The following is a 22,758-nucleotide window of genomic DNA, read 5'->3' as shown; positions in this document are numbered from 1 at the left end:
CGCGGGGCCCCCCCGGCCCGAGCGCGGGGCGCGGCCGAGCGCCGGCGGCGGCGCGCTGGGGCGCGGAGCGGCTCCGCTCCCTCCGCCAAACTTCCGTGGGGACCGGCGCGGAGCGGGGGCGCGTCCCCCGCGGCGGCGCGCAGAAACACGCAGGCACCGGCAGACCCGCGCCTCTGGCTGGAAGTTGAGGGAGGGATTTGCCTTGGTTTTTTTTTTTTTTTTTTTTTTCCCCCGCATTTACGGGGGGGTTCCCTGCCGGTCTCCCCCCGATACGTGGGCCGGGCGCGCTGCGCGCCCGCGGAGCCGCCCGCGGAGCCCCGCGCCATCGCGCCGCGCGCTCTAATTGAAATGGCGCTTTTGGCCGGGGGCGGGCTGCCAGGGCGCTCCGCAATAGCACAATGCATGTCGATAGACGTCATTTGGTTTTAATGGCCTACAGGAAATTTGGCGTTTACAATGCGAGACATTAGCAAAGGGTGAAAGGGAGGGGGAGGCAGGCAGGATGGATGGCTGGGAATAATTGCAGCCCCCCGCCCCCGAGGCCCCCCGGCCGCACCTCGGCGGCGCTGGGTGCTGCAGGGAAGGGGGGGGTCCGGGCTATTTTTTTATTATTTATTTTTTAACTTCATCTAGTTTATCAACAAGTGCAGAGTGGGTGCTACCCTAATTGTAACAGAGGAGTCAAGAGATGTGAGAAACGTGCCCTGTGTTACTTATTTGGGAGCTGAAAATTTATGCCTAGTTGAAAATGCCTGGGGAAATATTACATCAGACCAAATGACAATGATTAAAATCAGCTTTTTTCCCCCCTTCCCCCCCCCTCTTTTCCTCCTTCTTCTTTTCAGTAAGTCTGTTGAAGGACGTGACAGTGGCCTGATCCTCCCCAACACCGAACCGTTATCCCCCGGCAGGGCCGGGTCGGGCCGGGCTGCGCGGGACTCCGCGGGGCAGCGCAGGGCTCCCGCCCCGGCCGCGCCGCGCGGAGCGGCTCTGCGGGCGGCGGCGCCGGGGGCGCGGGCTGGGGAGCCGGCCGCCTTCCCAGCCTTATTTCATTTTCAAGGGCTGTATTTTATTTTATTCTGGGGGGGGGGGGGGGGGGGTGGTGGGGGATGGGGGAGTAAATCTGCAGACCTTCACCAAAAGGAGGGAAAAATATCCAATTTTCATCGCAAAATTAGCTAGGGCGAGAGCAAAGGGCTGAGCTAATTGTAGCCTAATCCTCTGCCCTGCAGGCGTTTGCAAAGCCCTGAGCAAGAATTCGCTTTTTTTTCCTCCTCTTCTCCCTTCCCTCTGTTATTTAGAGACGGGATTATTGCCTTTCTTCTCATAACAGCCTCGGCAGTTTCATTTAAAGGCTTTCCCCCCCCCCCCCCTTTCACACACACATACACAGGCACAAAATAAATAGAAAAAGAAGCAACAAAAACAGGGGAAGAGAGAGGAGACAGAGAAGCTTTAAAAATAATAATAATCACAGCAGGATCTGCGGAGCAAAGACAGTAATAAAAGCAAAAAGCTGAGCCCATCCACACACAGCCCCGGCAGAGCCCAAAGCCAAAGGGGGGCTCGCAGATCTCTTCTGTGCTCAAGGTAAGGACCTCGGCAGCGGCTCCCGCAGCTGCCCGTGCGCCCGCCCGTGCGGGGCCGGAGCGCGCCGTGCGCGCCGCGCCGTGCCTCGCACCGCGGTTCGCGCCTGCTCGCGCTCCTTTTTTTTTTTTTTTTTTTTTTTTTTTTACCCCCCCCTTCTTTTTTTTTTTTTTTTTTTTTTTTTTTTTGGAAAGTGCCTCTTCAAACTCACTCGGCTGCCGGCTCCGGGGAGCAGCGGCGGAGGGGTGTTTTTTTAAAGCTACAGGACCCGTTTGCAGCCGCCCCGCTTTGGTAGCGCCGCGCGTGTGTGCGTGTGTCTGTGTGTGTCTGTGTGTGTGTGTGTGTGTGCGTGCGTGTGTATGTTTTGTTTTGCTCCGCTCCAGCATGGGCAGCGCCGGCGGAGCCCCGCGGCCCGGGGTGCCCGCGCTCCCAGTGCCCCCCCGGCCCCGGCTCTGAAGACGGCCAAGCCCCAGCGCGGCGGAGGCAGCGCGGCTCGCTCCGCGCGTTCGCATGGTACACGCGGAGCCGCGGGCTCGGGCGGGCGGGAGCGCGGCGCGGCGCGGGGGTGCGCGGGCCGGGGCGCGGGGGCTGGCGGCGGGGCGGCTCGGCACAAAGGGAAGGCGGGCGACAATGGGGAGCGCCGCGTATGGAAAGCACGGGCGGGCTGTGAATGAAACTCTGGCGCCAGTGAGAGTGGAAGGCTTGGTTTGGGGTAGACTTCAAACCACTCTAGGCTATAGTTTGCATTCCTGCTCCTGCATGCGATGTGGCACACTTCTGCAAAATTAATACATTAGCCTGGCTAATGCTCACCACCATTGGCTGCGCGGAAAATGTGCAGGATCGGGGATTCGGGCTTGACTTTTTTTTTCTTGCATTCATCTAAGACATCTTTCTTGTTATGTGGGAATAAGTAAAGGACGCCATGTTGTGCCTTTTTTTTTTTTTTTTTTTTTTTTTTTTTTTTTTTTTTTTTTTTTTGGTTGAATTTTACCTTCGGGCATACAGTGTGTTCAAAAGAAAAAGGCAGAAGTTGAGTGACCGGGTGCGTTGCTGGCTGGTGATTTCCCTGACCATCAGCAGGGAAAAGCATTTGGGTGACGTGAAACTTGCACTAAATAGACTCGAGTCTGCCAGAGAGAGGCGGGTTGCGGAGGGGGGGGAGAGGGGGAGGAAGGAGAAAGCCTTTCCTTTTTTTTTTTTTTCCTTCTTTTTTTTTCTTTTTTTTTTTTTGGGTGGGGGGGAGGCAACCAGAGCTCCAGAGGGAGTTCCCCCTTTGCTCCCCTCCCCCCCCCGCAAAAGTTTTGGGCACGATCTCCTCTGTGTCTCGGTGCAGTGTTCAGTAAAGCAGCGTGGAGGTGTGTGCAAATGTTTATGGACTTTTAATTTTGGAGCCACCGAGCCCAAGGTTTGTAGCCCCCCCGCCCCCCTTTGTCTTTGGGCTGGCAGCACGGCGTAGCGAGTTGTCTCGGAGTGGCTCTGGAGGCAGACCCGAGCGGTCGCCGTGCCTGTGTAGGCAGACAAAGGTAATTGCCCAGTCTGTGGCTGTGCCCCTCCGGCAGCGCCGGGCGCAGCCCGGGGACGCAGACGCTGCCCCGGAGTCACGGCACTGCCGGGGGAACTTGTGGCCCGCAGTGCCGAGGATGGGGCGGTCGGGGGGATGCACTGGGTGGCTTTACCCCTAGTGGGTGTGCTGGTACAGAAATGAAGGTCCCTGCGGAGGAAGAGCAGCTTCCCCGAGGCTCCACAGCCCGGGGCGCAGCCGGGCCCGGGTGCTGCGGCCCGGCCCGCCCCCAGCCCGGCTCCCCGGGAGAGCAGCTCCATGGCAGGTCCGTAAACCTGCCGTTTTCATGTCACGTCTTAAATGTGCATGAAGGAATTAAACTGCACGAGTGAATAACAGCATTAGTTTCAATTAATTTTTATCCTGGCAACAATAAACTTTAGAAACAAAGCGCTTTTACATCCTTAATTAGTCTTGCTTCCCATCTGTAGTCTTTTAAGTGCCTGCTCCTTGATTTAACTTTGTCCCTCCTTCAGAGCCGCCTCCTTTTTTATTATTTTCCTTTTTTTCCCGTTCCCCCTTCCAGACTGCTGCCTGTTTCTTTCCTGCAACCTTTCACCTCCCTTGTCCCTATCTGTCTGCTCTGCTCTGTGCAGTTTATTTCTCCTGTATTTTCCCAACATCAACAGCAGTATTGGTTACCATGGCCCCAAGCTATGTGCAGAGGTGGGAAAGCTTCATCCGCCCAAAACTTCTTACACTTTTGAAGTCTTTCTTTTAGTAGGATCTGAAATGTATCATCTAGAGTGTGTATTAAATGAACAGTATTCCTGAAGGCTTTAGAGCAAGAAAGGCAACACCCTGGAAAATTCTGCAGTCTTTCAGCATTCTCTGCCCTAGGGTTATAGCCCTGGGCACGGAGCTGAATGGAGCTCTTACAACTGCCTTCTGTTTACCTTTTATGGTTAAAATAACAGCTTAGCAAAGAAGCAACTTCATGGAGAAACGATTCAGTGAAATCATCTCAAGCTGTAGCAGCATAGCTAGTTTAATCACCCCTAGAGAGCTGAACAACTGTGAGCACAATGGGACACAAAATCATTTTGTGTGTAAATGAGCATGGCATTGTGATTATTTCACTTTGCATGGGCAAATAGTTTTTACAAGCAGTTAGCTTAGGAAGGCAGAAAGAGATAAGCTGGCTCTGAAAGATCTTGGTGTGTAATGTTTGAAAAACTAAATATTCACATAATTTGGGAATCAGGCTCTATTGATTTTGCCTTCAGCAGGTTCCTGTGTTACTTATTAGAGCAGGGTTATTGCCTGTGCCACTAGTTGGGATGCTGTATCCTGTTGTAGGCAACTAAAGAGCAAGGATTATTTTACATGGTTTAATAAATGAAGTTTGTTAGTGTTTCTGTGATATTTACCCTTAAGGTTTTAATTTTCTCATCCATATTAGAAAATATGTGCATAAAGACTTCCACTGGATAAATACATTTAGGATTTTGCTTTGTGCATAAAATAAGTACATTACTCAGTGTGATGAATTTTTGCTGTGTGTTACATTAAGAAGAGGAAGGAGTCATTAGAAATAGGGTTATGGTACCTTATGAAACAGGGGGTATTTTTTTTTTGGAGCAGTAGTGCTTAGCAATCGTGCCTCTTGATAATTTGCTCATACAAAAATGATTGAACTCCACAATTTTAATAAAAATCTAGGATTCATTTTTTAATATGAATCCTCTCCAGCCAGTGTTTGAATTCCCCTTCTCCTCCTCTCCCCTCAAAAGCCAGTGGCACCCTCAGTAAGTAAGAAAAGCCATAAAAGTTTGAGAACTATTTTAGCTTTCCAGTGATTTTCTATAATTAAGTGTTTTTTCAACACATGCTCTAGCTGAGAAATGCCAAAAGCAGAGGATTGTTCAAAAGGTCCCTCCAGTGAATAGTATAAATTAAATATCTACTGTGTGAGTATGGCCTCACTGAGAATCTCAGTCTTTACAGATCAAGGAATTTACTGGTATACTAACATTAAACAAAATCCTAAGATAGCAGCAGTGTTTAAATATGCACAAATAGATTCATATCACTTGATCTTTAGCTATCTGTGCATATTTTAAAATTGATGTCTGTATTTCAAGACAAATGGTTAAATGTAAGACACATTTACAGAGGACTGGAAGTCCTTTGATTTCATTTGGAAATTGTAACAAGGGGTGAAGATGAGCCCTAATTAGACTCTTGTTTTGTGAAACTGCGTGAGATTTATTTCTAAGGCGGCCCTGTACCGTGCAAGGTCTGTACCTTTATCATTAGTGAAAATGGTTGGGGTCTGAACAAAGACAGGGTTGACATTCAGCCTGGATCTTCTGACCCTTTTATTTAAGTGGAGGAGTAGAGACTGAACATGAGTTTACAGTGCTCTTTGGTAAGGAAAAAAACCAGCAACCTTTGTCTGTGTTGGCAGACAGATCACTAAACATGTTGCTAAAATACTGCAGGTACTTACATACTAAGTTGTTTTTGAAAGTTAGGTGTTTTATTTATGCTGTATGACATATTTACTGGAGGTTGGCCACAACAAGCTCTTGTGGGAAACAAGAAAGCAACATCTTCAGTCATGAAAGGATTCAGTCACTTTCCTTGAAGGTGGTGCTGTAGTGAAAATGTTAATGCCCAATTTCGCATCGGCTGACACAGAAGTCCTAGGACAGAGTTGGCATTTGCTTCGTGCTCAGTGCAGATGTCCATCCAGCCTCTGAAGAGACAAGGATGTGGATTCATAATGGGGTGATGTATTCCTGTGCTGTAGATGCAAGAAATCCTTAGGAGCTAACCAAGATGAAATACAGTAAATGGAGATGTTGTGATGACTTTGTGAAGCTGTTCAGATTTGTTAAGATTTTTCAGTCCCTTTCTCTATAGCTTGGAAATTATTTTACAAGGAATGTTGCTGGTTTATGTTCATCAAGTGGCGTAGTCGGGCATCTTGTGCAAAATACTGCTAAGAGAAAGGCAAGAACAGCTTTAGATTTCTAAGAAATGTTGTCAAAGTAATGTGGGAGAAATAGAAATTCACTTTGCAATGCTGCATGTAAAGTGCTTGTCAGATGCAAGGAAGAGCCTGGGTGCTTGGTAGCATGCTTGAATTACAAAATACCAGAAAAATTAGATTATATTCAGAAATGTCTTCAACTATAATGTTTTGCATGTGTTGCTTTCCCCATAAGGGGGAGAATGGATGTACATTTTCTTAAACTTTCCTAGAAGGGTTTTTTTCTGTTTGACCTGTGTGCCGTCTGCACCGATTGAACTCAGATCAGCTTTGAGAAACGTTTTGTGGAGAATAAGCTGTGCTTTTCTTAAGAAGAGAATTGAGAATTTTTCTTTTGCTTGGTTGTCCTGTCCATTTTTAAGGCATTTCAGTATTTTTAGCTTTGGTTTTGCTGATTTTTTTTTTATTCAGTTCAGTAATTTCACTAATTTTCCAATATTTTTAGGGCAGGAGACATTTGGTGGATTGTGGAATTTATGATTTCACGTGCTGGATTATTCAATACTTTCTTGTCCTAAATGCATGGGTCAGTTTACTTATCTTTTTGTTTTCACTGCTTCCAGATATTAATTGCTTTCAGTTTGAAAGCTTATTAGTTGTTTAGGTCTAATATTAAGGTTTAACTGAAAATTATCCATTTATTTCACAATTATTGAAAATAAGCCAGAAAATTGATCTTAGTTTGAAGTGAAATTTACTACATGTATAAACTAAATGCCTTAGGTACTGAGGAAGTCACTAATTTAGAGGTGTCTTGTTACTGAGACAAACTTGCAAAAACCCCCTGAATCCCAATTCACAAATTGGTTATTCGTTTGTCAGGGGATATTTCACATCTAACACATAAGCCCACGACCTTTAATTAGAATTTTGCAGTTTGTTTTATGCCCCTTGAGGCTGACACCTTGAAATTTTTTTTCTTGATTTCTTATTGCTAATAAGCATCTTTCTCTTCCCCTCTGGTACTTAGAAGAAAATGATGCAAATACACTTAATTACAGCAGTGGCAATAATTTGTTAGCTGAATATGTGATCAGGCAGATGCAAAAACGATCTGATTAGATCTGTGATCACGCTGGAAAGAAAGGTAACACAGTGCTACATTTAAGAGAAACTGTTCTTTTTGCCTCCCTGCTGCAGGAGGGAAGAAGCATGTCCCGTCTGTCTCTGACACGCTCCCCGGTTTCTCCTCTGGCTGCTCAAGGAATTCCTCTCCCAGCTCAACTCACCAAGTCCAACGCTCCCGTGCACATCGATGTAGGAGGACACATGTACACCAGCAGCCTGGCCACCCTGACCAAGTACCCAGACTCCAGGTGAGACCTTGGTGTTGGCAGGCTCGCTGCTCACTGCGGGTACCTGTGAGGAATATTTCAGTGCGAAGTACGATTTATTATATATTCCCCGCTTATGAATAATTCAGTTCCTGATTTATACAGTAACTTCACTGGGGTTCTGCAGAAAAAAAGGCCTGTACAATTTATATATTATTTAGAGAGTCTATTAATTTTCTCTCTCAACGTCTTCTGAGCTCTGCTGATATGTTTGAAGCACCTGTTGGTGTGCTGCCCTAGATTATCTCCAGCTGTACCAGGAAACTTGTTTCTTTCAGGTTTGGGGGGGGGGGGAATTGTTTTTTTCTTCCTCAAGTAGAAAGAATGGTTCTACTACTATGGGACTAATGGATGCTTCTGTTGGCCAGGCAGAATCCTGACCTCGCTGGTAGCTGTGTGCCTCAGCAGTCAGTTCCTCTGGGCAGTGTCTGGCTGACCCACTCTGGCTGCTGCAGGTACAGGCTGGATGAAATTCCCGTGTGTTTGAATGTACTGCCTTGTGCTGGACAGGTTGCTGACATGGCTGGCAAGATTTATGTAGATCTGGCCAGAATTATCTCAGGACAGACTCCAGATATGCATAGTTAGGAATAGATGTGGCATGAGATGGTATTTGTGTGTGACAGGGAGTCTCTCTTGTCTGCCCAGCTGCCAGTCCTGCAGGCTGTGGGCACCACGGAGGGCAGGGGATCGTGGGCAGCGTGCAGGGCACTGCTCTGTGAGGGGTGAAAGCCCGTTCGTGGGAGCAGGACCTTGAGAGGAGCCTGAGTCTGATTTACAGCTATGGCCAGATTCTGATTTACAGCTATGGCCACTAAAGCAGTGCAGCTTTTGGTCGCTGAGGCTGCTCCGGGTGCAGAGGGTGAGTTCCAGGGCTGAGTGTGAGTGTGAGTGTGAGTGTGAGTATAGGGCCAGGGTGCCCAGTGCACTCTTGGCTCCAAAGCAAGCCAAAGCTCAGGTTTTTTTTGCCAGAGGTTTTGCTACTTGCATGGCCAGTATTCCGTAAGATAGAGAGATTTTTTTTCTTTTTTGGTATGACAACCAGTATAAAGTGCTAGTTCCATCTGAAGATTTTTCTTTTAAAAGAACTAAGGGGTTTTGCAGATTTGGCAGGTTCCCAAGCAATAAATGACATTTATAGAGACACCTTGAAATGCCTCTAATATCATAAAGCATATGGTTGTGATTTCATTCCAAGGAAACTGAGCTGCTGAAATTCTCCATTGAAAAAAACCCAATTATTAAAATACCTAGATTTTATGGTCGGAACAAAACAGTATGGGTTTTTTTGGACAGGTCTGTTTAATAATGTCTTTGTGGTACTACTTTAATCATAGAGAAGAAATCTGTTTAGTGAAGAGAAATTTATAATGGAGAAGCATACAAATGCTTCGTAGTATTAAAAATTACCGTGAAGATTCAGCAGTTGTAATAGAGTGACGCATCTGTTTCCGCATTTTAAAATATTGCTGCTATTTTTAAAATATGCCCCACATCAAACTTACTTAATAAAAGCTTCAGTTATGGAAGCTTTGGGAGAATATACATAAATTCACAGATTTTATTTCAAGAGAATAGAGTACTGAACCAATTTTTTTTTTCTGCTTGATAAATAACAAAAGCATATTTCTTCGGATTTTGAAAGTACAAAGTACAAAACTGACCAGAGCTTACATGCTGCCTGATGTTTTGCTGTGTACCGCCTTTCGTTTATATTGCCATGTTATCTTAGAAGGCTTGAATGCTTTTTCAGCTGCTCAAACTTCAGTTCTGACTGAAGTGAGAGCTTCCAGGATGAAACCTAGAGATGACATTATTTTTGTAGCAAAAGATAAACCTTCACCAGCAGCCCAAGTAGGACATATTGCTTGATACATTATGAAACTGGGTGAAGGCTGTATCTTATTTATTATCTTTTTTTTTTTTTTTTTAATATTGTTGTTTTTTCTGCAGTGCTGTGTAGTAGATTTAGTTGTAAGCCCATCACTGAGTCCCTCATTGGCCTGCTCACATTCCTGGTTGAGGCAAAATAGTTGCAGTTATTCCATGAGGATGGCTGGAGCTCCTGGTGCAGCTTCCCTGCCCCGTTGGGAGTTTTCCATATGGCTTTGCAGTGCTGGGGCTGGGAGAGGATTCCCAGGTCTCTCACAGGGCAGGAGGAGAGAGAGCTCTTCAGAGCAAAACATCTGGCAATAATGCCAGGGCACTGCTGGCTCCTGCCAGAGGTGTAACGTGTGGCCACGTGGAGAGGCACGGCCGCGCTGAGCCACGTGCAGAGCTGTCTGGGTTATTTTGGACAGCGTGTTAAACTCTTGGTGTGAGCCTGAGTGTAAAAGCTTCACATCCAAGAAATCCCACTAATTTGTAGATTTCATTTCAGCAAAAGATAGAAGCATATGCTGAAATGCTTTGCTAAATCTTAGCTGCAGTCACATAAAATAGTTTGTGCTCACTGAAATTGAAAACTGTGAGAATTAACTTCCTTTTTATTTGTTTTACAATTTCTATTGCTTTCTCTGTGCTCCAGATCCCAAAGAGCTTCTAGCTTGTAGCTTTTTAGCATATACTGTACTTGGGTTTTTAAGGACACCTGGATTGTGAGCATGTGTATAAACAGGTGTGCATGCACAGAAACATCACATGCTGATGGAAAAAACAAATCACCCAAGTCGTGTTGGAACTTCCTCAATGTTTTGGGGAGGTCCTGAGCGAACTCAGTTCATGTTGACTTCAGTGAGAGGGAGGAGCTCCCAGCAGCTGGCCAGGTGAGCCCCAGCAGGAGCACGTGTAGGTGTGACCAGTTCCTGCCATGCCTGTGCTGCAGTCACCCTCTGGGGTGGCACAGGTGGCACCTGGGGTGGCACAGGTGACACCTGGCAGCGTGGTGCATTTCCTGTTGTCTGCTCTGAGAGCAGTGACTGTTTCCTGTTGTCTGCTCTGAGAGCAGTGACTGGGCTCTGCCCACCTTAGGTGTGTGCTTGGCTCTGCTTTGGGGAGGAAAAGGATCATATTGGGGAAATCTCACTCAGGTTACTGAATGGCTGTTAGTGTGGAGCCAGAGGCCAAATCTTGCATTTCAGAGATCCCAGAGTTGTTTCAGAGCATCTTTGATGTTGTTTGTATTAGTGCAGCTGCTGTGATCAGAGCATTTGTCCATTGATGAAATTTGCATAAGTAAAGGGTGCCAGATTAGGCACTAAAGAGGGTAGCTGTCCTCTTTCCCGTAAATTTTTATGGCCCACATAAATTCTCTTAAGAGGAGAAAACTTGAGCAGGCACAACTGGCTGTGACAAAAGAGAAGAGGGTTAAACAGCCACTGTCAGAGGTGGCTTCTGAACCACTCAGACTCACCCACTACTCTTGCACACCTTTCCAGCTGGCTTTTTGAATTAAACCACACACAAGAAAAAAAAAAAAAAGCTGGCCTTTCCGAGGGTGAAAGGCAAGGGAAACGAGAAACATAAAAAGAAACTGTGATCAACAACAGCGTAATGATGGTGGTCTCAGAAATTACCTCACAAATAATATTATTATTCTCACATCCTGTACCTACTTGTGATCACTTTCCATGCATACCCAAAACTGTCATTAAAGTTGATAAGCTTTGAAGGTACAAGGAGGTTGATGTTGTGTACCTGGATCTGTAGTTTGTTTTCAGCAAATTCTCCTACTTAAACTCCCAGATCTTGTAGTTCTGAATTGCAGGTTAAAAAAAAAAACCAAAACAACCAACCAAACAAAAAAAACTCTGTTGAATTCTACTGACTCTTACCATCAGCATCTTTTTTCTATAATAATTGGCTAAGTAGAGAAATTATTCATCTTTGTAGCATTTGCTCTGGAAATTTCATTCCTGTCTTCACCCAGAGGACCTCTAAAGCAGCCCCTTCACACATTGACACTTAAATGTGGATTTATATGACAGATTGTAAAGGCTGCAAAACCTCTAGCATATCTACAAAGTGAGTTGCAAATTGTATTTATCCAACGGAGTGAGACAATTTTTACATTCAGAAAACAAACCTGCACCAAAGTCCAAGCTCCTTATGTGCAGTCAGGAATATCCAAAGGCATTGCCAGATCCCCCAGTCTTATTCCCACTGAACTCTGGCAGACATCTCACTGACTTCAAGCAGAAAAGAAGTAGAACCTCCAAATCCCTCTAGACCACAGCAAGCCCCAGCTTCTTGATTTCACTGGAAATTTTGATACCACTTTGAATTTTTTTTTTAGAAAGCAGAAGAAGATTTTTTTGTCAGAAGCCTATCCTTTTCACAGTCCTGAAGTGTTTTTATCTCAGAGAATTGCTGTGAGCTCTCTCTGAGCTGTGCTGCTGTACAAGGTAAATATATTTACCTTCCATTCTTGGCTAGTTTGTGTATAACCCTCTGTTTAGGATACTTCCATGTGCTATAAAGCTGATGCTTTCTGTGACATTACTTATGACAAAGGGGAGCAGGAATGATTTCCATGGCAGTGCCACTGTCCAGGTGGGAGCAGTGTGGGTGCACAGAGCCCAGAGAGCCTCCCTGGGGGTTTGGGAGCTCTGCTCCCAGCCTTTCCCCCTGGCAGGAGTGAGCTCCTAAAGCCATAATGTTGCTTTCTTCTTTGGAGAGTTTTAAAGTTCTTTTAAAAGTTTTCTATGCTTTCTGATGTTGACATATTTCTACTGAATTTTCTCACACTGTTCACGTAAATAATGATTGTTTTGCATTCTTCTTTGTGGGTGGAGAGAATTGATGGACTGTTGGTTTAACCAGTGTGGTTGGAGAGGTGGCAATTTCACCCTCCAATCCACTGTCATTTTTGTTATTCTATATATAGTAGACTCAGAAAATAAAATCCTCTCTTTCAGTTTGTTTCTTCCCCCTTTTGCATCTAGTGTCTGTGTGTGAGTTATTTGGTGTTATAGTGTGACACCATTATACACTTTTTATACCCTTTTTAGTTTCTCCAGTAAATTTATCATTTATTGATTTATTTATTTTATGGGCCACATCATTTATTTAAATTTAAATTTTCTTTAAATTGAACTTAGGTAAGCATATTTAAAAATCAAGGATATACTTGTTAAAGTACATGTACACATACAGAGTGTATATATGTTATATATATATTACCAAAATAAGCTTAAGAAAACATAAAGATAACATTACTGACACTGAATAAAAAATTGATCTTAATAAAATGGAATAAAACATAAAATCTTAAAATGAATAAGAATTAGACCTGACCCTGAATAAACTAAAGAACAATCAAACTTAACAGAAATGAATCCTAACAGAAAATTGTTCTTAATTAACTCAATGGAATAAGAAAACATAACATTACAATGAAGCTAACAACATGATACATTGAAATGGCCCAGGGCAGCTGAGGCAGTGCAGCACAGAGCCCCTCCTGATCTCAGCTCTTGGGCACTGGGCTCTGCCACCCCAATTCTGGAGCCTGTGCCCTCCAAGGAAAACCAGCACAGGTTTTATTATTTGGTTCAGGAACTAATGACCTCTCTGCAAGACAGTAGTTTTCCAGGCATATCCCTGCCTCTCTTTCCTCTAAACCCATGGACTTTTTTGATGATTTACAAAGGAGTCCCCTAAAGCTTGTGTCTTCTCTGAATGTTTCTTGTCAAACACATTGTCATTCTTCTGATCCCCCCTTAGACAAGCTCTCCTACCAAGTGTTCTGATTCCAGCTACTCTCTGGGTATCGCTGGGGTTTAATTCACCTGCCTTTTCCTCCAGCACCTCCATCTCTCTGGTTGTTGGAGCTCAGCACTGACACCTGAGATCTGCTTCTCCCCCCTCCTCTGCATCCACACCAGCCTGGACTGAGTTCAGGGGAATTCTCTGCTCCAAGTTTGAGGACCCCTCTGTTTTCCCTGATGGAACAGGGTTCCTGACCCTGTGCAGCTGGATGCAGTGCTGTCACAGCTCAGACACACCTCCTGAGATCTGCTGGACAGATTTCCCACACCATCCTTTACCTGAAGGGCTCCGTACTGGGCCCCACTCTGCACTTCTTGGGAGGGAGGAGGGAAATTCTTAATTTGGATATATTTAGAATATATAATTCTCTGGATTTAGCAGAACTGAGAACATCTCGTATATCTTGCTCATGTATTCAGTGTCAGTCTTAAAATAATTTATTTGCTAATTTTCCATCAAGTCTGTGTATTATTGAGGTTATTGCCTGAAGACAACGTCCAATTAGCAAATTTTGTCACTTACCCCATGCTGGCAGTTAGGGTGTAAATCAGTGATTAAACGAGGCCTCTGCTCAAGACAGGTTAAGTGGGGTGAAGCCAGATGTGTTCCTGAGCAGTGAGTGTTGGTGGCTGTGGAAGCACGGCACAGGTGAGGGAAGGATCCCCATCTGGAGCAGGGTTGGCTCTCTGGGACAGCGCAGGCTCCTGTCAGCCCCGTGCTGCTGCACCCCTGCACTCCTGCACCCTGCACTCCTGCACCCTGCACTCCTGCACCCTGCACCCCTGCACCCCTGCACCCCTGCACCCTGCACTCCTGCACCCTGCACTCCTGCACCCTGCACCCCTGCACTCCTGCACCCTGCACTCCTGCACCCTGCACTCCTGCACCCCTGCACCCCTGCACTCCTGCACCCTGCACTCCTGCACCCCTGCACTCCTGCACCCCTGCACTCCTGCACCCTGCACTCCTGCACCCTGCACCCCTGCACCCCTGCACTCCTGCACCCCTGCACCCCTGCACCCCTGCAGTTGCATTCATCCTCCTCAGCTGTGGCCAGGTCTCTCCGTGCCACTGTCACTCCGTGCTGCCCACCCACCCAGCAGCTGTGCAGCGCCCAGTCCCTCCTCACCCGCAGTGAGGGGCACAGTGGCACATTTCAGCCTCTGAGGCAGCGCTGTCCCCCCAGAGCAGCTGTGCAGTGCCCTGCCTGGGGGTGACACTGGCAGTCCCAGCCTGGCAGCCGTGTGCTCCCCAGGGCAGCTCCAGAGGCAGATCCAGCGCCCCACGTTCCGGCAGAGCGCTACAGAGCGTGCCTGCGTGGCTGCAGCACAAAGCTCTTTCATTCTAGAGCTGCTGGGAACTTCACCCGGACACTGACTTGCGAGCAGAGCACCTGAAGAGGCAGGAACAAGTCTTTTCCCTGCACGCTGGGGTTGCTCTGAGGGGCAGGTTCTGGGCAGGTGCAGGGGCACTGCCGCAGCAGCGCGGCAGCCCTGCAGCGAGGGGGGAGCCTGCCAGGCTGTCAGGCAATTGGGGGTGTGCTGCAGATGAGAACAAGGAAAGGAGCCAAAACCCAGAGGTTTTTCTGAATTAACATATGAATTCTTACAGAGATTAACATCGTTTTTGGATTCATATCATGCACTTGAGATTCAGAGATAAATCTTTGGAGTTTTTCTTATCTGGTCATTGAGCAGATGTGTCTCTGGTTTCTAAGGTTGCTTTGACCAGCTGAACCCATAAGATAAAAACCCAGAGGAGGGCTTTTCCCCCTTACATCCTCTTGTTTCCCCCCAGTCTGCCTGTGGACGTTGTACTTACTAAAGCAGGAGTTGGAGCGAGCAAAGGGTCTCCCTTTGCCAGTCTGCTTTATCAGGGGCTGTAAGCTGAACCTGTCTGTCCCCATCTGCAGAGCCAGCTCATGGCAGGTGCTACATGGCCAAGGTCACACAAAGTCCTTGCAGCACTTTGATAAGCTCTGGGAAAGGTGTGAAGTGTTTGTTCCTACAGGCATTGTGTCCTGCAGCACTGTGTGTTGCTGCTTGGACACAGCCAGCACAGCTCCAGAGCAGGGGGAGGACTGACCAGAGCTGCTACAGCTTGAGCTGCACCGGTCCCAGGTGCCAGAGGAGGAGTACAAGGCTTGGTCTCTATGGAAAATAAAAATAATCTGTAAGAGGCATGCATTTACAGCTGGGAATGGTGATGTTAAATAGCCTGTTTCTGTCACTGGCTGGACACTCCTGGGTGCAGCGGCTGTCAGAGCCCCTGGAGGAAGCACACTGTGGTAGCAGATTTCCACCTGTTCCCTCTGTTGTTGCACAGCTGGAGCAGTAGCTTTGGTGGTAAAGGATCCCTGTAACCCTAACCCTGCGTCCCATTAATTTAGGGAGGTGGGAAGGAAGGAATTTATATTTGTGTTCTATATACACAGAAGTCCTGTTTGTGTCCACCTCACCTACGAACTGGCATGTAGGGAGCCACAGCAGAGCTGAGCTGTCTGCTGTCACAAAGGTGTTTGTATCTTCCTGGACTTGATAACCAGTGCCCTGCCCAGCACAGGCACAGACTGGGAGCTGCCCACAGGCTCTGGAGAGGAAAGCAGAGTGTAGCCTTTGGGAGTGCAAATCTTACTGCAGTTGGGTGCTGAGATTGGGTCCTGTCGATGAACAAATTATTTGTGTGTTTACTTGGAAAAGTTGAAATGTTCAAGAAAATACTGCCTGGCTGGTCTCTGATGAGTGTTTTTTCAGAAATTATATTTTCTCTCTACATTTGCAGCCTGGGCTTTGTGGAGATGTAAGTGGGTATTATGGTGACTAGGAAGGGGCAGACTGAGCTCTTTCTGTGGAGGAGCAGACAGCAAATCAACACTCAGATGACAGAGAGAAATAACATGGTTGTGGTGCTGTGCCTGGCACAGGTTGTTCAAAACCCCTGAATTGGAGAAAATTGCACAGTCCTACCCAGACAGCAGCTTCCTTGCCTCAGCTATCAAAAGGAAGAGCAGGCCTGTCATGCAGCTGGTGCAGGCAGGCTGTGGGCAGGAGGGATGGCACTTGTGGCCACTGAGGGCAATCCAAAAGATGAACATTGAATGTTCATGTCCAGTACCTTTGGGGCAAACCCCAGCCTACCTTACCTTGTTTTCTGCTCTTCCCTCTCATGTTCTGCAATGATAACATGACTGTAGCTGAGTTACACTTACCACATCAGTAATTCCCACCCTTCCTGCTTGTAACATGTTGAAAACTAGTCTGGTTTACTAAAAAAATCAAAGAGAAGCCAGCAGACAAGGATACCAAAATATCAACTTTTTTTCTTCATTTAGCACTCTGTATTTATCTCAGTTTCTTGTTGGTCAAGTTTGGTTTGTCATTTCTTTTGTTGCTACTTTTGCTTATCATTTGCCTGACAGGGCACTTTGGTACCAGCAGCATCATTTAAGTATTTTTCAGCAGTCAGTTTCAGGATGGTAAGAGGGAAAGCACTGGCATAGCAGCATATTTTGAGAAAGCATTTCCACAGGATCCTGTGGAAGTAACTTCCTTTTAGCTGCTGCAAGTGGAGGCTCTTTCCTCTCAACAGTGTGGTGTTAAGTACTGTAAAGATGCTGTGCTATGAAATGCAGCATCTTTATGCTTAAAACAAAGGGGGATCTCCTTCATTGATTGCTGCTTCGTGTGCTGTCATGCAGCTCCCCCATGGCAAGCAGAGGAGCTGTGTGAAGAGGCAGGTTCAGCAGCTTTGTACTGGAAATCGTGTCCCGAGGTCACAGCTCGCCACAGCAGCACTGGAGCTGACGAGGCGTTACCCCTTCACAGCTGGTTTTTGAGCACACATCACTGGTGTTTGTCTTCTGATTCATAAACTTTTTATTTATAGAGACCCTGCAATGGCAAGTAGACCTAGTCTGCTTAGGGGGATATTTCATGAACTACTTAGGAAGTTTATAAAACAGACTCCCTGGATTATGGAGTAAGGGGGTATCTGTTTTGTAAGGAACATGTTATGAAATGAATTTGTCTCTAGGCCTAACTTAATTATTTTAATGATCCCACTGGTGGTTGTCCTAGGTACCGTTCTGTGTGCATATTGTGACCTACATGCTTGTGATCATTTAAATCTAAAGACTTAAAACTACATTGGACCTTTTTACTTCCTTGCCTCCTTCCACTGAAATACATGGAGGTGGTTTGGATACTGGTGTGTGGGGCCACGTCTCTCTTCCAATGAAGTCAATGAGAGTTTTACTGTAAGCTTAAATGAAAACAAGCCCTATTGTTTTAGAAAATGAACCTAATAATAGACCTGGCCAAAATAATCCTTGTCCTCTGTGGAGTTACAGCAGGGATGGAGCTGGTGTGCTGTGTGGTGAGGAGTTACCAGAACCTGAGCACTGCAGGCAGATGCTCCTGCTGGGTGCCACAGTGCTCGGTCTGAAGCACTTCTGAGGGTGTAAAGCCAGCAGTCAGGTGAACACAGTGTCCTGCCCTTACAGGTGCATGCACAAACCTCTCCTGGCCTTCCTAAAGACTCTGCTGCTTTTGAAGCAGTTCCATTTGTATCTGTATAACTGAAATCTGAATTAATCTATTCATGGGTTAATGAAATCTTGAAGAACAAAGTGCATATTTAAATAGAAGAAATATGCAGGCATGCAAACACAGGATTCAAATGTGAAAGCAGAAGGGAAGCAGGATCTCTGGAGCACAGAGTAACAAGCTGGTGTGGAGGATGCCAGGCAGGAGCTGATGCAGGCTGTGTCCTGTGCTGCTGTTAGCCCCATGAACTTTGCTCAGTTTTTGTTATGTGAAATCTAATAAATTGATGAGCATACCTAGGCCTTGCAGTACCCTTATGCTGTCCTGACATTAAATGCATAATCTGGTGGCAGGGACAGGTATTGTCAGTCACTCTCATGGCTACTATAACTCCACTGATACAGAATTACACCAGGTTGGTGGCTTTCCTAATCCGAATTTACAGCTGGGAGAAGCTGCAGAGCTGGAATTAAACTCCAGAATTATAAACTCCATACTCTGTCCACCAAACTGCCTATTCCTTCAGCTCAGTTGCTGTGGTTAGCATGTACTTCATTCTTTTGATGCTTAAAAATGAAATTACATCTGTAAAAACTTTACAGGGGTTTGTTTTTACCTGACTTGCTCTCACTTGAAACTCAGCCAGGAAGGACAGCTCTTAGCTTCACAAGTGTGCTTGATTGTGATCCTTCCTGGTGCAGGCACTGACAGCTGCCTGTCTGTCAGAGCTGGGCACCAGGACACAGAGGCAGAGCAGAGGCATTTGGTGTTTACCTGTACTGTGTTAAATTGGCTCTACTGCAATATGGCATGCGTTCAAAAGCCAAAATTGCTGCTTTTTATCTGCTGAGGGTCACCTAAAGCAAAAGCTGGGAGTCCTGCACGTGGCTGCTGGGAAGTTACTGTGCAGCATTTGCACCACTCCTCTTGGTGAGACTCAGAAGGGATCAGCTGGTGAGCTCTGGAGACTGAGGTTTGTCCCATGAGGCTGCAGCACTGAGGGGAGCCCAGAGCCCAGGGCAGCTCCTGTCTCACCTCCCTGCTGGTGGAGTGCAGCTGCTGCCGGTGCTGCAGGTAATCTCTTTAGGTCTGGAGATGCTTTGGCAGCAGCAAATCTCTCCTGAGAAAGTGGACAGTGAAAACCAGGGACTCTCTTTAACCTCCTTGGTGTCATACTGTGTTAGGCCAATGATTTGTACCAGTGCAATTTACACCAAAGGCTGCAGCTTTGGCATTTGGGGAATGCAGACTGAGCTCTGCCCTTACAAAACTCACATGCAGTTCCATGAGCAGATGTGGGTACTTCCAAGGGAAGCAGTACACAACAGTGGACAAACTGGGTCCTCTGCTGGTGCCAGTCTTGTCTTGGAGGGAATGAGGGCTGAATTTTGGCCAGCAGTACATAAGATTGCTGTTGAATGAGGGAAAAAATTCAATGACTGCTTTTTAGTCTTATGGAGGGGGGATAATAAAGCTTGGAGTTAATACCAGTTTCAAACATATTTCTTCTTTATTTCACATCCAGTTGTATTCTGTTTGCAGGCATGAGGGTTAAAATGGGGGCCTACTTCTGCTTCCAATTAAATCAGGGGATGATTTGGCTTGACTTCACTGGAACCAGAATCAAACCCATGACCAGAGTATTGTATTTAAGAATGAACGTCTTACAGTCACATAAGAAAGTCAGGTTCAGCTTTCAGTAGCTCATCAGAACTCAATGGTGAACAGTTTACTTATCATTTTAAAGCTTTTGATAAGCTGAATTTTGTAGGGCAGGTGTCCTCTGTGCAGCAGGTGTATTGCTGTCTCCTTCCTGGGTGTGGTTCCATTCTGTAGCCCCTAGACAGGGGCTCCTTTCTTTGGGAATGTGGCTGTGGGGGTGGGCTCTTCCCAGCAGACATGGTGGTGGTGTGTTGCTTCCTGTCTGTCCCTGCTCTCCAGCTGCAGAAGTGCAAAAGCTGCTGGAAATTCCTTTTTTTTTCTGCTCATCTGCCAATGGCTCAGGCTCACCAGCAAAAAATGTACACAAATGTTCCTGCTTGGTGTAGCTCTGTAGGCTTTGGGGATTGTTTTCCCTTCAAAATAGCTTTTTAACAAGTTGTTCTTGATGTCTTCAGTTTCTTTAAATGAACAGCCAGGAAAAATACATTGGTTACAGCTTAATCAAAAGTTAGAATAAACAAGAGAATAAACATTATTCATTCATCATTTGAAGTGTGATAACAAAATATGGATAGAGAGAGCTGAATGGAACTTCCCAATCACAAACAAGCTTGGAGAGAAATAGGAGCAGTGACAGTGTCCTGTGAGTTCCTGCAGTGTCTGCTCCAGAGCAGAGCTGGAGAGTGAGAGTGTGCTGGAGGTGGGCAGCACTGCGCTGCAGCAGCTTTACATCCTGGGACTGGGCAAAATCAGTGTTGTTTTTTGTCCTCAACTCACTAGAGGACACAAGGATGGGCTGCAGGACAAGCAAATGGAGCAGGAACGTAAGACAAGCTGGGTTCTTTCCAAATTATTGTCAACAGCAGGAGAGCTGCTGCAGTTTAGCGGAAGAAGGAAATGTCTGAGCTCAGGGGCAGCTGCTTGTCAGCAGAAAGCTGATGTATCAGTAGCCAGAGAGACTGGAATCATTCCTGCTCACAGCACTGGGGATGTCCCCGTGCAGCACAGGCCAGTGTGGGCACCCAGGGTCACTGGGTGTCCCTGCTCAGCCCAGGTGATGCAGAGCTGCAGAGGCCTGGGCCTGGGAGCTGTTTCCTGTGCATCTGGAAATAAAGGAGATAATCATAGGAAAACAGCTCAGCTTTTTGCCTGGGATTAGAAGGGAAGGTCTGTGACTCCAGCAGGCTGGACATTGCAGCTGTGTGTGTGAGCAGTGTGTGCCAGAGTCAGTCTCTTGGGTGTCACCATTTGTGCTCTGTAAAAGGCTGTGAAGCCCTTGAGTCAGTGACATCCCTCTTTCTCCTGCTGAAACGTCCTGGTTTCACAGCACCCACACATGCAAATGATGTGGAGGGCCAGACTCACACCCTGAAAGGGAGATGAGTCCCATTTGAAATTTTCCCTGCCTTCACTGAGTCTCAGTGGGAGTTCCACTCTTGACTTGAACTCTTGGGATTTAGCCCATTTATATTATGATGTAACCAGTGGCTGCATGCTCTCAGCCTCCCAGCACGCCCAGCTCTACTGGGCTGCTGGTAATGGAAGTAAGTCCAGATTTAGTCAGATTGAAAATCTTAGTGGCATACTGCGTTATGCTCCACTGGAAGTTACAGAAAGGAGAGCAGCAAGAGAGCTGGTGTTTGGTGCAGCCCTGCCCTCACCAGGGCCCTCGTAGCACCATCATTAGGGGAAAGGGATGGTTAAGGAATAGCAAGAAAAGACTTGTACAGGCAGGAGTGTTTTATTTGAAATTTGTGTCTTCTCATGTATGAACAACTTAATTTTCTTGAGTGCCTACAACTCGCACGGAGTTTGAGCTGCAGTGCAGTTCTTGCAGGATTGGGATCTTTGGAAAACCTTTGTGAAACTTAAGATGCTAGTTTTGAATTATAGTTTAAATTAAAGAATTTTTGGTTCTAAGTTTATTTTCATTACCAATATTTAGTGTAAATTATGTGTTGAGAAAACATGAGAGGCCCAGAATCCTCACAGGCCTCAAATCAGAGCAGCAGGAACAATGGCATAATAGAGGATACCATATAGATTTATATTAATGTTTTTAATCTTCCCCAACTATTTAGGCAAAAGTTCAATTAGAATGAAGTAAAAGGCACAAGTAGAGAAAAAATAGCCTATATATAGCATATAACAGAATGTTATAGTGGAAAAAAATCAGTAGCACCAGAAATCCAGCTTACATTCTTCTTTAACTTCAAGTGTAAGTCCACAATTTAAAATAAAGAGAGGAATTCCCAGGTAGTTGGATATTACCTGCAGTGTAACTACTTCTGTGTAGTTGCTTGATCTCAGAGTATTTCATTGAAAGAATAATATTCAGCTCCTACCCTAAGCACATCCTGTGTTTCGAAGGCTCATATTATTTGGTGACTTTTATTAAAAATATGCAAGTCTGCTGTTCCCACTCTCCCCAGACAGTTAGTGCTTGTTAGAGCAGGGGTGGCAGGACTGGCCTGTCTTGCACTGCAGTAACAGCAGCCTCTGCTTGGATTGGGATGCCCTGGATGCTCACACATGGTCAGAGCCCTGCCCTGGGCATGGTTACTCCAGAGCAGCTCAGCCAGACCAAACAGTGGGAATTGGATGCTTAAGCATCATAAATCATGGGAGGCTCTTTGTCACTGTCCCTGGTGCCAAAGATGAACGAGCCATGTCAGTGGCAGGTAGGGAACTTGTAACAAAGAAATGCGAATTGTACCTGTATTTGAAAGATACATTTTTTCCCTTGTTGAGCACAGCAAATGCTTTTCATCACTGATGAGTTAAATAGGTGTGGTGGGAAGCTGATGTGTGTGCAGCAAAAGGTCTGTGTCCTCTGTGTGTGTATCTGCTTCCCTTACCTATGGATGTAGGCATGTGCCAAATTAAATTAAAGGATTTGTGATACAGCAATGAACGTACTAGAAAAGTTTGTTTAGGGAAGTATTTTAATAGCTGTTGACACAATAAAATAGACAAACTCTTGAATAAGGCAAATGGGAATCATCAGCCTGGTGAAGGGCTGTGTCCTGCCTCATTGCTCGTGGCTAAGCAGCACTCTGCTCCTGTTGATCACCCACAGGACACGTGGCAGCAGCCAGGGAGAAACTGGGGGTGAGTGACCAGTGCTGATGGGCCTAATCCCACCAGCAGGTGAAGGGTTTAGGGTTAATACCCCTGTAAACCTGGTGAGAATGAAGAGCTTATGGCAATCTCAGTTCCCTTCGTATTTGCTCTGCTCATTGTAATTGTCTGAGCACTCCTCCTCCTCGCTGTTGGGATGTGTGGCTGAAGGGATACAGGGTCAGAGTGGCTCTTGACTACCAAGAGACTTTTTTCATTCAGGAAAAGACACAGGCTTCT

The 22,758-nt window shown here is 46.2% G+C and overlaps 1 protein-coding gene across 4 annotated transcripts in view; it reads left to right on the top strand.

Annotated features, from left to right (window-relative positions):
- Window positions 1-1,244: 1,244 nt before the first annotated feature.
- The window catches only part of KCTD15 (potassium channel tetramerization domain containing 15), a 46,834-nt gene continuing 25,320 nt past the window's right edge, over window positions 1,245-22,758 (top strand). Inside the window, exons 1-3 of one of the 4 annotated variants that reach the window (XM_053952702.1) lie at window positions 1,516-1,590; window positions 6,595-6,675; window positions 7,290-7,465. In XM_053952702.1, the coding sequence (XP_053808677.1) occupies window positions 7,302-7,465 (164 nt within the window). In that variant the 5' untranslated portion in view covers window positions 1,516-1,590; window positions 6,595-6,675; window positions 7,290-7,301. Of the gene's footprint in view, window positions 1,591-1,884; window positions 2,101-6,594; window positions 6,676-7,289; window positions 7,466-22,758 lie in introns of those variants that run through there. The other 3 variants (XM_053952699.1, XM_053952701.1, XM_053952700.1) reach the window with 3 other exon arrangements.

Source organism: Vidua chalybeata, chromosome 11 (assembly GCF_026979565.1).
Source record: "Vidua chalybeata isolate OUT-0048 chromosome 11, bVidCha1 merged haplotype, whole genome shotgun sequence".
In the NCBI taxonomy this organism is placed as follows: domain Eukaryota; kingdom Metazoa; phylum Chordata; class Aves; order Passeriformes; family Viduidae; genus Vidua; species Vidua chalybeata.
This window is presented reverse-complemented; position numbering and strand designations above follow the sequence as displayed.